At 37.8% G+C, this 16,944-nt stretch overlaps 1 protein-coding gene across 1 annotated transcript in view; it reads right to left on the reverse strand.

Moving 5' to 3' along the window:
* Positions 1-1,130: 1,130 nt before the first annotated feature.
* aadac (arylacetamide deacetylase) overlaps positions 1,131-16,944 on the reverse strand; it is a 33,264-nt gene continuing 17,450 nt past the window's right edge. Inside the window, exons 4-5 of the mRNA XM_058745494.1 lie at positions 5,761-5,932; positions 1,131-4,001 (exon numbers count right to left, since the gene is read on the reverse strand). Of these exons, the coding sequence (XP_058601477.1) occupies positions 3,381-4,001; positions 5,761-5,932 (793 nt within the window). The 3' untranslated portion in view covers positions 1,131-3,380. The remainder of the gene's footprint in view (positions 4,002-5,760; positions 5,933-16,944) is intronic.

Here is a 16,944-nt window from a genome sequence, read left to right on the forward strand (position 1 = left end):
GCAGTTTTATTGAAATATATTGAAGCTAATATGGTGATTAATATTTCCTTCAGTTGGAAACTTGGCCCTTAACTTTTAAGTTAATTCTCTTTAAAATCATCCTTTGGAGAGATCCTCAGAGGCTGAATGTGTTGAATGTTTTATTTGCAGTCAACTTCATCTGAAAGGCTCTGCGGGCTGTAAGCAGTTGTAGTTGTGTTTCTGCTTGTCTCTTCTTCCCTTCGTTGAGTCTGCTAATTAACAGCAGGTGTCATCACTAACAATCATAACTCACACAGACACAGGATTTTCCTGTAACTTCAGAGGCCTGCGGACAGAGAGTATGTTGAGGAGGGTAACGACAAAAAGAGCTGGTTGAAATAGATTTTGAAAAGCCGGGTTTGACAGGCATTTCTTACAATTGTTGGAAAAAGGACTCCTAGCTTAGTAATGGATTTATGCACACACAAAGACCTGGCTGGCTGAGCTATTTCCTATGAATGTCTTGGTCATCAAATTTATTGATTTCATTTGCTTCTGATAATTAGAATTCGACTGAAATCAGCAAGCATTCAGGCACTTGGTAAATCTGTGTAGTTAGTAGTAATTAGCTGTTACAACCTCAATATGATGTAGGGGTGTTGGGATATAACATTTCATCTGAAAACTGTTAATGAATGCCGGTTCAATCTTTTGTTTTTCAGACTTATTGTAAAGGTTGTCTCTCCACAGAGGAAGATGCCTGTGGAATTTCTTTCATATCAGAAAAATTCCAGTAATAAAAACCACCTTCTGCTGCTCTGTGTTCACTCTCATTCCAGCTTTCAGAGTCGCCAGACTTTTTATCCTAGTCATGTTTGTCTTTTTCAAAATTTTATTTTTTTTTTCAATTTTGTCGTCATAGGACTGATGTGTTAGTTATTCATTCCTCTGTGGCTGGAGTTATGGATCATCTCACTTACTGATATCTTGAAAAATAATTTTCTTTAATTTCCTTCTCTTTTATGGTTGATTTTATAAAAACAAACTTTTTGTTATATGAAGATCACAAATGCATAAAGAATTTTCATGTAGGTATAATCACTATTGTCTGATTCGCTTCAGTCCTGAGATGACGCATACAAAACAGAAACACTCGAGTGAAATATTTTAATCTCAGTCACACCATACTCATTATCCCACAAAGGAATCAGAGGAATTTGGAATGTCACATTGTCTTATGGAACTTTTCTTTGCAGGTCACAAATGTTGGTCAAATCACTGGCTGCTTACAATACAATGATATAGCAATTTTATGCACATTAGTGCCTCACATTTCCATGCCAGTTTAAAGAGTTTCAATATCTACCACTGGCCACAACTGAATGAAGTTCAGCCTGATATAATTTGTTGTTGTTGTTTTGAGAGTTCCACGATAAAACATAATTTTTCTATTGCTTTTAAGCCATTACCTAATCCTACAGTACATTTGATTTTAAAACACAAAGTTACAGTAAATTGTGTTTTCTGCCACGAATGGAAGCAATTTTGTTTTGGTTTCTTTGTTTTTCAATGCTTTTATTGTACTTTTCACAATACACAGTTTCAAAGCAACATAAATTTGGATATATTTATAGCATTTGCAAATTTTTTTTAATTATGTGGATATATGACAATCTGTAAGGTTTGAAATTGTAATAATTTGGTGTAGTGATTAAAATTTTAATTTTTTGGTGATGTGCCATGGTCGCATATTATAGGGTTTAAAAAGTTGGTTATATTGAATACTCATAAGCAGTTTAACTAAAAAAATATTGTTAAAGTCATGCCATAATATCTCGTAAAACAAAAGACATAATACAAACTATATTTAGTCCTCTAGTGTGCAAGCCAAAGGCAACTGACAAGGAACAAAAAAACTTTAGGTAATGTTAGATAACGGAGAAAAAACCTAGGAAAAAACAGACTAAGCCAGGGTGGCAGTTCTTCTCTGGCTATAGTCAAAGTATAATGTCAGTAATTAAGTGCATGCGTTACTGTTAAGTCAGGGTGGAACGGGATTGAATGGTAAAGTGAATGCATGTAGTGTCCACCAAGAAGCATCATCATCATCTGTGCAGTCTATTATGGAAAGCAGAAGAGATTCAGACGTTGAGTCATGGAAGGTCCCTTGCCTGTTACTTGGCACATGTCATGATCTGTAGACATCAGACAGCAACATCCAACTGGGCTTGAGCTGGATCGGGAAGACTCTAGAAATTTTAGGATAAGTATCCCAAGGGTATAAGGATGATAAAAGGCAAATACTGAAAATTAATATTTCATCCATCCAAACAATTAGTGAATGACAGATTTAATTATTTTCATTGCTGATATTGTTTATTGCACACCTAGCTTACTTAAATAAAAGGCAATAAAAACACATTTTGAAATATAAAACAAATCAATTATATATATATATATGTATATATAAAATGCAAACGAAAAATTTATTATTGCCTTTTGCCTAAACTATTTTAATCGTCGTTAATACTTTTGGCTGCACAAATTTTGGTTGAATAGATGAAAATAACCATTCATTTTAATTGATTATTTTGTCTATATGACTTGTTATTTTCAGCAGGCTTTCAGACTGCGAGCTGCTTTGTGACATACAATGCTTGATGTTTCATTTCTTTTGGAATTATTTGAATTGGTGGAGAAGAACTTAATGTCCATTTTTTCCACTGAAACATAAGTAACTAAGTTTTAACTTCTTGTTCTGTATCTAAAAAAAACAAAAAACAATTGATTTTGTGTTTGTTTGAATCATGGTTCTGAAAAATGATTGCTCCATACCATTTTTCCATCTTTCAGTGAGGCACTTTAATTAGGTTAGGAAGAGCAAAAGAACTGCAGCTTCAAGCCATGGTATCGTGCCATTTCTCAGTTCTCAGAAGCAAATTACTTGTACCTACTGAAGACTTGATCTTATCTTCTCACCATTTAAGATAAGAATTCAGTGAACCCGGAACTTCATCAGACAGTTTACTGCATATCAAACCAAACCTTTCAAAACATCAAGCAGTCAGTGATAATTGCAATAGGCTGAAATAAAAATAATCATAAAATAAAAAATCAAATAAAACACTATTAATGTCATGTTAACATGTTGAACACCTTCATTAGTAACATATACATAGTTAACGGACTGGAAATAATACAGACCAGTGTTTCTTAAGACCAGGTTTGGTCATAATGGGAATGTTTGTACCATATTGGATTAATACAATCAAAAGTGTGCCCTTTTTAAGATAAAAAGTGGTGCACTGTAAACAACAGGAAAAAAACAAAACAAAACAAATGAAATAAATAAGACAAAAATTATATGAACCAGTCAGCCAAAACTGATGCATAAACCACTGTTGCATTCTATATTAATTTTATAGATTTTGCTTAAGCCATGATACAAAGTTGTCCATCATTCTGTGTCCAATATCAAAGTCTGTGGGCCACGTAGTGAACATTAGTGCACCATGAAATCCACCGGGGTAATGTTCATGTGTGACATCAACTCCAGCATTACGCAAACGTGTGACATACATCAAGCCATCATCTCGCAGTACATCATATTCGCAGGTCAACACATAAGCTTTAGGCAGTAAACGCAAGGCTGTGTCAGGCACCAGCAATGGCGAGGCTCGTGGATCTGCAAGCAAGTGATGAGGATCAATAGAGTGCACTGAACGTTTTCCGGTGACCACGGGTGGAGCACTGTAATTGTATGTCTGGCGATATGAATCAGGTAAATATGAACTCCAATTGACAAACTTAAGCAAATCAGCTGATTCATGGTTATTGTGTCTGTTTGCCATCATGGCTGTCAAAAATGACTTGTCGCTGGTGAAGTACTCACTCCAAAACCTCACCATCAGTGTGCGGGGCAGTATAGGCATGTGCTGGTTCTGCTGGTAGGAGGGAGTGTTCAGATCCAAGGCTTGCAGAACAGGGTAGATTAGAGCTTGGGCCTTTAGCTGGATATGCTGTTCTGGGTCCTTCTGCAACTGAGTATACATAAAAAATTCAATTAAACATATGACAATATAAACTTATTTATTAAAATAAAAGCAAACTTCATAAAACAACTTCAGTTTCATTGTTGCCATTTTTGATCACTTAGAATTGAAGCACTGCTGAAGAAAATTTTAAATGTGAAATTGGTATGTAATTATTGTTATCAGTTACTTGATTTTATTATATATTTATAACAATACTAATTATTATATATGTGACCCTGAACCACAAAACCAGTCATAAGTAGCACGGGTATATTTGTAGCAATAGCCAACAATACATTTTCATTTTTCCTTTTATGCCAAAAATCATGAAGATATTAAGCAAGTATCATATTCCATTAAGATATTTTGTATATTTCCTACCGTAAATATATCAAAACATAATGTTTGATTAGTAATATGCATTGCAAAGAACTTCATTTCGACAACTTTAAAGGCGATTTTCTCAATATTTTGATTTTTTTGCACTCTCAGATTCCAGATTTTCAAATACTGTAGTTGTATTTCAGCCAAATATTGTCCAATCATAACAAACCATACATCAACGGAAAGCATAGTTTACATTTCAAAAAAAAAAAAAAAGACCCTTATGACTGGTTTTGTGGTCCGTGGTCACATATATTATTGTAACCATAGCCCTAAAAAAAAGTTTAGTTAACTTAAAACTCTTTACTTGTATACACTGTCTAATTTGATAAGAACAAAATTATGTGACAATGGTCAATGGAAACCAAAATCATCAGCCCATTGAGGGCTAGATTAAATCACACTGAAAATCAAAGTAAAAAAAAATTAATTACAGGCTGATTGAACGTGCATGAATTTCATCAAAGCAACTCTTAATATAATCGGTAGTGTATATGGTCCCCATGTGCCTGTATGCTCTCCTGACAATGTCTAGGCATGCTCCTGATGAGATGATGGATGGTGTCCTGGGGGATCTCCTGCCAGACCTGAAGCTCCTGGACAGTCTGTGGTGCTACTTGGCAGCTTCGTAAACTGGTTCTCAATTGGACTGAGGTCTGGGGAACATGAGTGCCAGTTAACAGCATCAATGCCTACGTCATCCAGAAAGTGCCTACATACTCTGGCCACCAGTGTAAGATCCCTCCAAGATATTCCTCCCCAGACCATCAATGACCCACCGCCAAAACGGTCATGCTGGATGATGTTTCAGGCAGCATAACATTCTCCACAGCATCTCCAAACTCTTTCACGTCTGTCACACGCTCAGTGAACCTACTCTCATCCATGAAGAGAATGGAGTGCCAATGTCGGACCTGCCAATTCTGGTGTTCTCTGGCAAATGCCAATCGAGTTCCACGGTGCTCCCATGCCTGACCTGCTGGGGGCATTTTGGAGGGCTCTGGAAGTTTTCCTCCTGTTCCTCCTTGCACCAAGGAGCAGATACTGGTCCTGCTGCTGGGTTGTTGCCCTTCTATGGCCCTGTTCAGCTCTCCTCGTGTAATGGTACATCTCCCGATATCTAGGAGACACACCAAACCTGAAGTGCCATTGTAGAGGAGCTGGACTACCTGTGCAGACTGATTGAGAAGGACCCTAACAAAACACAACTCTAGAGACAAATCAGTAAGCGGTTGTCTGTGGCCACCACCTGCAAAACCATTCCCTTTTTAGGAGATTGTCTTGCTGTTGTCTCTCCAGTGCACCCGTTTCATTTTGGAGTCCTATGGTAAAAATTGTAAATCGTACTGTAGTCATTCATGTATAATTTTCCACATCTTACCTGCTGAGCCACTGCAGCTGCAAGGTTGCCTCCTGCACTGTCTCCAGACACAGCAATCCGTTCTGGATTGATGTGGTAGCCCTTCAGAACATCAACACGAAAGATGAACTTCACCACACGGTACACATCCTCAAACTGGGCAGGAAAATGATAAGCTGGGGCAAGACGATACCTGCACAGAGCAAATTATGTTGGTATTGTTCTTCTTAATTCTATTTTTCTGTCAGAATAAAACCTACTGTTTTGAATAGCACGGTTGTCCACAGATAGTTACCACAAACAGCATGACACTTTTAATGTGTTTTTTATTAAATTAAAAGAAAGGACAAAAAAATAACATCATGTCTATGAATAGAATAGAATAGAATCTGAACTTGTTCTGTGTTTCACTTTCAATCACAAGCCCCAAAGCCTCTTTATTGTATTACTCATCACTATCTTTACTTTTACTTTCCTGAGTCAGACGTTACTGAATGCAAGATCCCTCATGAGCCCAGCAAAGGTAAAAAGTTAGCATTAACATTTTAGTATCTGCTGCATCTGCATCTTTTTAGTATCTGCTGCATCTCCCCCAGAGGCACCAGTATCCTCAGCCTTGCTTTATTGTAGCAGGAAAGGGAGGAGGGAGAGAATGCATGCTTGTTGTATCCGAAAATGAGGAAAATGTCTCGGTTACCTATGAAACCTTGGTTTCCTGACTAGGGAATGAGACACTGTATGCGAACACCCCCAGGTGTGACGACTGCCTAAAGCCTGTATAGAAACACACCTATTTACTGGCTGATGGCACTGATTCCACCCTTTGTGAGGCACTGCATCACCAGTGACTCATATGACAGCACCCACGCCATTGTTTCTCAAATTCAATGAAGGAAGAAAGCCCATTCTGCCTCACACAAATATCTTCTAAAGATACTCCTTTAGGTAGTGCCTGAGATAATGCCACACTCCTGGTAGAGTGTGCTTGACCACCAAAACAAAGAAATAACTGATTTATACCACCTTCTTGAGTGGTAAGTGCAAATTTTCAGTGCTCTCACAGGACAAATCCTGTGCAATCTTTCTTTCTCCAATGTACCATTATGGGAAAAAGACTGTTACAGGTCTGCAACTAATGATTATTTTGATAATTATTTATTTGATTAATCTGATAAAAAGCCTTTCCTTTTTTGACAAAATATAGTATTCCACGTGCTGCCCAATGCTGTCCTTCAAACAGATGTGCCAACGGAATTCTATAAACATACTGTATGGTGAATATACATATCTATGCTATACATTATGCGCAAAAAAAGTTATAAAGCACAGTTTATATGGAGAGTTTAAATAGACAAATGGACAAAGGACAGTTTAAATTCCTACACTAAAAATGGACGCTAAAAAACACAAACTATTTTCCAAGTAATTAAATGCATACAAGACATTTAAAGCTGAATGCCTCTAAAACTAAGGACATGTGAAACACAAAGTTCTGGCATGAAACTCTAGATGGCGCAGTCCGATAGATCTAACTCAGTATGACAATGACATCATCACATGGCACAGCTCTCTCCTGTATCAGTAGCCAATGAGCTCGCTGCTCAACTTTCAAATACTTGGCTTGTGTTTGCTGTCGCAGAAACCCTCCACCTTCCCCAGCCTCACCTGTATAGATCTGCTATGGGGTGATCATGTATGCTATGGGGGTTAGTCATGTTATTTGTGCAGCAGCAGTATTTCGTACATGCTCACAGCAGCATGTTGTGGATGTATTGGCAGTAGCAAGTCTCGGTACTTGCTCTGCCGCAGCAGCAGCAGCGTAGCAGATCTGTTCCGCCAAGACCAAATACATTAACATCATCATGTACATTACCATGCCAAACCCTCAGAGAGTTGTCATGACAGAACTGAGATTAAGTGACAATGCTCTTACTTAATGGTCAACCTGTACAGCCATCAACAACCTTTTTTTTTCTCTCTGTAAACTGGCTTCAGAGTTTCACATTTTTAGATTCCTGCTTTTTTTTTTTTTTTACAGTCTCAGTACTGAGACCTTTCATAAATTTTTGTTGCTTTGTCCATCCCTAATCAAACACTTTTCCTTGCTCAACTCTATATACTCAGGACTGAATCAAGGCTCAGAGTGTTTGTCTGGGAAAAATTGAGCTGAAGTTGATTTGGGTCAAAGTTAGTTCATTATCTGCATTCCCAGAAATTTGCTGGTATTACCGTTCACTATTTCTTCTAACATTAACTGGCCAAATAACGTTCATGAACAAGTGCATGTTTTGTGTGTCCTGTACTTCACTATAATCTCTTTAGTGTTTCTGGCATTTGGACACCTGGCAGGCAGTCAAAGTGTTTACAGTTTCACAGCAGCGGGCAGTCCGGCAGCAGAAAGTCAGACAGCCACTTCTACTCATGATCTGTAAAGGAGATAAATAGGGACGCATCAGACTTTTGGTCTGAATGTTACTCACCAAACTCCTTTTGAATTTTTATTATTGGTTCAGTAAGTTTCTTTTGACTTTTTCTTTCAATTTGATCTCATTTTCATGCTCTGTTGACACACCGCATGTCCTTGTTTTTGCGGTTGTCCATGATACTACAGGATTCTGCTATGGAATGCTGGAGCGCTGACCCATGCAGAAAGGGCTTACCCTCACTGCAGCTCATTGCTGATGGTTATCAGATCTCAGTGGTGTCATTAGCACATTTATTTATCCTATTCCTGCTGTGTTTGCATAAAAGGTATACGTGAGAACAGTGAGAGCAGCATGGAGCCTCTGTTTGTTAAGATTGAAAACGTTCCAACAGAGTTAGGGCTAAATGCATTATTCAGCTCTTTAAGCAAACTATGACAGGTGTAGGAAAATACATCAGATATATCACCGGTATATCACAGTCGATATAGAAAGAAATTAGTGAGTTCTGTCAAACTTGTTAAGGCCTGCAAGTTTGCTGAACATCCCATTTTTAACACTGATTGTTCACACCTCAGATTTGAAAAAAAAGGTACACAAATGGGTGTGTAAAGCTGTAGGAAAAGGGTAGGGAGGCTGTCAAACATAACCAATAAAACACAGACCTACAAAACATTCAGGATAGCAGTGTTTCCAAACCGTTTTTCTTGAGGCACAGTATACGTTATCAAACTGTTCCTAATCTAACACATCTGACTCATCACAACTGCTTTGTTGTAAACCTGTACTCCATGTATACTCCAAGACCTTAAATGAACATGTCTGATAAGGGAAACATTCAGAATGTGTACTGCTGGTGTGCCTACAGGAATTAAATTAACAGTTTTGATAAAGTAAATGACACATATTAGTTTAAAACAATTAAGGAGGGTGAAAAAGGCACAGTTTATTTTATGCTTTTCTGTAAATTCTTATTTGAATTTTAAATTATTTTGTCCTTGTCTTTTGTTTATCTGTACAATCTACCACATAGTTGCTGTTGTATTTCACTATATCAGTGCTGTTATTTGCATGACTATATTTTATTAGAGAAGGCATAAATATTGAAGCAATACAGTAAATAACATGTCAATATAAACATAAAGCATGCTCATTCCTGTCCGAACATGGACTATAATCAGCTGAGGGAGTGTTGTTGAATACTTGCACTGAAATCGCTCTCATGCATTGCGCCACCTTTTTATTTTTTAAAATTATTATTCTGCTGTTTTCTTTTGTATCAGTCAGCACAGAGATTAGATTATCTTTCACAAATGATAGAATCTATTAATGTGTTAGTCTACTCTGCATCGAGTTTTCTTTTGGGGTCCACATAAGCAAACGGCTCTTACAATTCTTAAGCAAGTGCACAGTCCACTGTGCCACAGCTCTGACACCACTGTCTTTTCTTTTTCACAACTGTAGTGAAAACTTAATGGTGCTGAAATAGGGGGTTTCATGAGACTTTTTACACTATAACACTGTTGTGTCACAACTACATCTCTGTCCTGGCTTTTACATTTAGAAGGATTTTGGATTTGTTTTTGTTTTTTTCTGGTACATTTCATGTTACAGCATGGAAACCCTCAACCACAAGGTGAAAAAGTGCATTTTAGCTAACAATTAGCAATAGGCAACCAGGTACCACTACCAGTAAGAATGTTGACAGGGTGTATGTGTCACTTTATCTTAGGGCTGTGCAATTAATCGAAATTCAGTTTCGATTTCGATCTCCAACGATTACGAAATTACAGTAATCGAGATGAAACGATTTTTGCGCCCCGTTCCAGCAGTGCGCTTTCACTCCTCCATAAAAGCCCAATTTCATGTGCAAATCAGTAAAATCATGTGACGTGCTTGATTTATTAAAGTTGATTAGATTTATTCATGTTTTTAAAAGCGTGAAATAGAACTTGCGCTGTTCCTCGGGAGGATTTCTGTGGATGAGCTCAGAGACGAAACAGAACACGGACATGTAAAGTCATCTTTTAGCTCCTAAACGGTCAAATACACGCAAAAATGTGTCAAAAACCCTTGTCGGCTTTGTAATAAATGAACGTAAAGAGTTGAGAATGAAAATACTTGTGTAACAGTAAATTGGATCCGTGCGGCTCTTAAAGTGACAGCGGGCTAATATTCCTGCTGCGACTGTGTGCTTTATATTAATCAAACAACAAAAGACAAATTCAAAATCACTCACTGCTCTTAACTGAAGGACTTTTGTAGCTTTAATAAGAAACAAAGGAAGTTTAATTCTTGCTGTTTTATTTTACATTAGGTTATTCAATTTCTCTAGTAGGCTGTTAACTGAATACTTTAGACTTGCATTAAAAAAAAAAAAAAAAAAAAAGGACAGTTTGTTTCATTTGAATGTTTTTTTTTTTTTTAACTAATATTAGTTACTCTGGTATTCTGCTGTGGTATTGAGAATTGTGTGACATTTCGCTGGTCTCTAAAATGTAGATGTCATAGCAGCCTTATTTACAGAAAATATATATTTGATATATATCACTATCTTTAAATAAATCTTTCATATAAAGTTTTGGTCATATGGCCCACTAATAATCGTTTTAAATAACCTTGATTACAATATTGCCCAAAATAATTGTGATTATGATTTTTGTCGTAATCGAGCAGCTCTACTTTATCTTTTGCTTTTGTTCAATAATGCAGGAATGTGCTCATCAGATCTACTTGAGTACTTGAGAGGTGTGTCTTGCTGAAAAAAAAAGAAAAAAAAACACCTCAGAAAGCATTCTATCGCACTGTCTTCATACTACCATAATGTCAATGTGCAGGAAACTGTGGACTGGAGATTTGGGTTCAGGGAGATCAGGAGAGGATGATGTACTTACACAATTAAATAAAAATGGCACTTCATGACAAAAGGCTTGTTGACCCCTAAAAGTCTTCTGAGTAACTAAGTATACTTGGACCTTTAGGAGACACACTCTGTCAGTTTAAATCTAGATTAAAGACCCATCTCTTTAGCCTGGCTTACACATAACACACTAATACGCTTCTATTATTCAAATCCGTTAAAGGATTGTTAGGCTGCATTAATTAGATCAACCAGAACTGGGAACACTCCCCATAACACACGATGTACTCGTTACATCGTAAGAAGAACGGCATCTACGCTAATATTTGTCTGTTTCTTTCTTATTCTGTTTCTCAGTCCGTATCCGATCAGATGGTGGATCAGCACCAAGAGATGATGTCTGCAGACCTGATCGTCAGCGGAGACCAGGACACCCAGATGACCCCCAGAGACATATCCCCAGTGAAGACCTCGATTAAAATACAATAAAACTAAAAATATAACAAAATAACTAGAAATATAATAAAATACCTAACTTCATAATACTATTATCGTTAGAAATTGCAACAAAATTAAAATAGAAATATAAACTTTTGAACTGTGGGTTTCGTCTGGTCAGAGGAGAACTGGCCCCCGACTGAGCCTGGTTTCTCCCAAGGTTTTTTTCTCCATTCTGTCTCAGAGGGAGTTTTGGTTCCTTGCCGCTGTCGCCTCTGGCTTGCTCAGTTGGGGACACTTAATTTCTAGCGATTATCGCCGATTTGGTTGCACAGATACTGTTTAAACTAAACTGAGCTAGACAATGACATCTCTGAATTCAATAATGAAATGCCTTTAACTGACAATTGAGAAAATTGAGTGTTTAATCTTATCATTATACATTACTGACACTCTATCCTCTAAGTTGATACTGTTAAGTGCTTTGACACAATCTGTATTGTTAAAAGCGCTATATAAATAAAGGTGACTTGACTTGACTTTAGATGTCAGGCTTACTGATGGTTGTACCAAGAGGCTGAAGCCAACAATCAAGTTGTATAAACATATTCTGTCATTGCACAAACATTTTTGGGTTACCGCTGATACTGCTATTTCCTGCTTAATTGTTAGACCAGTAATGCACTGCTTAAAATGAAAGTTTTATTTTTTATAGTTCTACTGTATGTTACTCCTTCCTCCACCTACTGGACCCAGGCAAAAATTACATAAAGCAATCTCAAGGTTTATCTGGGAGTGCAAGCATTCAAGAACCAAGAAGTCAATCAGGTTTGATCTTGCCTAATTTCATATTCTATGCATGGGGTTTTGTGTTAAGATATTTTATATTGTGGTTGAACCATCAACCTCTGTGTTTTGGAGTAATGTGAAGGGAATTTAGTTAAACCCAATAGTCTGCAAGATCTTATTTGCTGCAGTATTTCTGTCAAGATCTATAGAGTTAAATTGGTTCAATCATGGATGTCTGTGAAGCAGAGTTATTTTATTTTAGGGTGTGAAAGACCAATTTAATCTTTTGGGTCTTTCTTTTTTATCTGTCTGCAGTTATATAATATTTTAAAAGCTTAAGTACCACTTTCAAATGAAACAGATTCCTACACCAATCTGTCAAGGTTTGTTCTCCAAAGTCCACTGGTAAAAAATAAAAATAAAATAAAAAAATAATAAAAATAATTCCAGAGGATTTAGAAGAAATCTCAAAAATACTATAAACTAAATGACACTTTTTTACACCTTGGGATTTTTTTTTTTTTTTCACTTCACAAATCAGGGCTGTTTTCTTAGGATGAAACACTTAGTATTCCTCATTAGCTGCTCTGGATAAAGGTATCTGGTAAATTAATAAATACAATTCTTGAGTACTGGGACAAAGCTGGCAACATGATGCATGAATGCAAACAAACAAATAAATAAACAGAATTTAGGATTAATCCATAAAACATGATTGTGTAATTGTGCCTGTGTATTGATGCAACTTGCCTTTTTTAATCACACAATTTAACCATTTGTTGCATATGACAGTTTTATAGACATTATAGACATAGACATTATAGGTGCATCATAGGTAAAATACACTCTAAAAAATGCTGGGTTAAATACAACCCAGCGCTGGGTAAAATATGGACAAACCCAGTGATTGGGTTGTTTTGACCCAGCGGTTGGATTACTGCCCAGAAGGTTGGGTTGAACATTAAACCCAACTGTTGGTTGAAAACAACCCAATCGCTGGGTTGTATTTAACCCAACATTTTTTAAAGTGTACTCACTACGCACTCATGGCTTGCTCGCTTTACTGAACCAAAGGCACCAGCTCTTACCAAAGGAGCTAATGAAATTCCAGCTTGCCATCATAACCCAGGAGAGACTCAAACATCACTCCTCTTAGTTGCCTTATGACCTCCAGAACCAAAGCTGGAGGACCAGCAGGAGAGGGAATGAGACGCCAGGGGCGGGTACTGCCTAGACTCCTCTTCAATACTGCCCATTCACATATGAGCACACAGGGAAACACACTAATGCAATCCTTGAACCCTCATGAAGGGGGTGTGATAAAACCTGACCTTCTCCTCATAAGGAAAGTGCTCAATTGCAAACCTCCGTAACTGCTGGAAAGGCAACTGTTTTGCCAGAGGCATCTTCCTCCTCTGTATCTGCTAGGGGTGGAACAGTACACAGATGTCACGGTTCGGTACATACTTCGGTTCGGGGGTCACGGTTCGATACGATTTCGGTAAAACAGGGAAAAAAACCCCCCAAAAAAACAAATCTACTATGCTCGGTTTCTTTTCATTTATTTTGAACTGACAGTAGTACAAATTTAAAAAAAATGCCCACCTAGATGTGGAAATACTAAATATTATTACATATATGTAAAATCTACAGTACATATATTTGAAGAATTTATTCCTTGTATGTATATATTTGATTTAGTTTACAGATAAACGAGGGGAAAAAAAACAGTGCGACACATAACGTAGCCTACATATGCTGAGTTTCAGTTATTTTTTGCGACACGCTTAATTTGTTCACAGAAAGGAAACTCAAATGGCAGAAAGCGATATCTTATTTGTTTTCCTTATTTTACAAAAGCACGTTTTGGGTTCATTTTGAGTGTACACAAATAAAAGCAGACCTTTATACAGTGATGCATTATTAATAAGACAATAAGTGTTTAAAGTTGATTCTGCTGGTGTAAGGAAACAGTTGAAGTGATCGGGCTGGAGCGCACACACACACACACACACAAAATACATCAGTTCCAGCATTGCTAACTTGACAGCACAGTTGGTATTTCATCAAAATAAAATACAGTGAACCAAACATCAGCGCACCCTCCTCTGTGTCACTGTTGGAACGTGACTGAAGTACAAAGCCTATCATTACATAATAAATAATAGTTTAGCATTCAGATACATTACATCGTAAATATGGAAATATTACGGAATATTTGGATTTGTGCCGTAATGAGAGAGGTAGGATACACGAGCACAAAGCTCCATTTCGCAAACAGTTGAGTGCGTACACCTTTAAAGTATACTCCTTTGTCAGTCTATGTGTATTACAAGAGACGTGTTCAGAATCAGCACATGGTGATTGTCTAGGGGGCTTTGTTTCCAAGTGCGCAACTCATGGCATTCGCTGTTCTTCAGCTGGCGGTTATCAAACAGCGTTGCATTACTGCAGGCGCCCCCTTCTGGATTGAGGGTGAATTGCCTGTATTCGTTGTAAGGCCTCATGCACCGAACCGAGATGTCCGTACCGTGATGGTTTGGTACGAATACATGTATCGTTCCACCCCTAGTATCTGCATATGTACCACTCTAGCACTGTATTCACAACACTGAAGAAATGGCAGATGAGAAGTGTGGTGAGAAACCCATCTTCCTCATCCATGCTCCGTATATCAGGCGAATAGAGAAAGAGCATGTCGCTTCTACCTCTGTATTCACAATACTGAGGAGATAACAGATCATGAGGTGGGACACAAACAGTGGTTTTGTCCATCTTCTGCAACTATGTCTGCCAACCCTACGTATGTGAACACAGAAGGAGCATAACACTTCCATCTCCGTATTCATCCTTTAGAAAAGCGGCAGGTGAGGAAGTGGGACGCAAGAAGTCAAGTCAACATTATTTATTTAGCGCTTTTTACAATGCAGATTGTGTCAAAGCAGCTTTGCAGTATCAAACAGAGAAACAGTGAGTTGAAATAGTGTGCCATTCTCCTCTGGCCAGACGAAACCAGCATTTTAATCCTAGGCTGCAACAAAGTCAGATTGTGAAGAGGACTCATCTGGTTCCTGTAGTCTTGTCCCAATGGCCATCTAGGTGACAAGGAAGTGGGATTGCCCATCTTCCTGATCTATGCCCATACATCGTACATGCAAATACAGAAATATTGTATATTGCTTCTACCTCTGTGTACACAATACTGGGGAGACGACAGATGGTGAAGTGGGATGCAGACAGTAGTATTGCCCATCTTTTTCAACTATGTCTGACATCCCTACATATACAAATACAGAAGGAGCGGATCATTTTCATCTCATATTCACAATACTGGAAACAACAGATGTGAGATGTGGCATGTGAGAAGCAGTATTGCCCATCTTCTTCATCTGCTGTTTCATTCCTCTAATAGAATGTAACACTTCCCTTGGGAGTAAGCATAGGTTAAAACTTTGCCTCCTTTGGAGACTTTATGTAAGCGCTTGAAATAAGAGAGTCCAGACTAGGGGTGCGACGGATCGTAGATGATCCGTGATCCGTACGGACCAGATCCCATGGTTTGCTGGTTAACTGTGAAGTTTAACCATCATAGAGTGAAAGTTTATCATTTGCACGTGTTTCGTCTTGCCAATTTACCCATTCAAACAATTTTAAACCATTAAGCAAAAGAGAACATGTGCACTGTGTTTTGTTTGTTTTTTTTACCGCTGCTGCACACACGCAGAGAGAGAGGCGCGATTCTGACTGCGCCATTCACACGTGCATTTGGTCTTAAAGAGACAGCAGCCTATGAATACCTGCAGTGAAGATCACTATTGTGTTATTTTACAATTAATTACTAGTGTTACTGACTTTATTAGTAACTTTATGTTGTATTCATCCATGCTTGTAATTTGTGTAATTGTTCTGGTTTTATTACTGACTTTATTAGTTCATTTATTAGTTTTTGCTGTGGTATAGAAGTACTTAAAGTAAGCTTTCAGTAATAAATGAAAAGCAAACTTTTTTTTGTTTTTTGCTGATCCAATCCGTCACTCAAAATCCGTAATATGATCCGAATCGTGAGTTTTGTGATCCATTGCACCACTAGTCCAGACCTCTCGCTCCAGCGCTACACAGCTATGCTCATGACCATCATAAAACAAAGCACCTACACTCGTTAAACCCTCAGATCGTGGAGGCTTTGTGAGAAAGTGTAATTACAGGAGACGTGTGCAGCCTCGTCAATCAAATGTTTATTGCACATTTAGTCATGATGACTTCTGAGATCATTTTTGGCATCAAGCGAGGTCACCGCCTAGAGCCCTGAACCCTCAGAGGTCTTCTGAGGAGAACACCCGCTAGAGCTGCACGATTAATCGTTAAAAGATTGCGATCTCGATTCAGACACCCACGTGATCTCATTTTTAAATGACATTGATTCGCCCGTGTCTATTAAACCTTTGAAAAACTCATGATACAGGAACATTCAAATCTGCGTTCGCACTGCAGCTGACACAGAGAGCAGACATGCTTAGGTAAGAAACAGCTTCACAAACAGTCTTTTCAACTACCCAGTATTATTTCTGTCTTACAGTCATTCATGTTATCACAGAAATACTGGGATGAAAGTTTATTGTTCGGATATAAACATTGATGTCTATGGTAGCGATCAAAATAGAGCAAGGCAACTTTTGGCGCTTTAAATAACGTTTG

The sequence above is a fragment of the Onychostoma macrolepis genome, chromosome 15 (genome assembly GCF_012432095.1).
Source record: "Onychostoma macrolepis isolate SWU-2019 chromosome 15, ASM1243209v1, whole genome shotgun sequence".
NCBI lineage: Eukaryota > Metazoa > Chordata > Actinopteri > Cypriniformes > Cyprinidae > Onychostoma > Onychostoma macrolepis.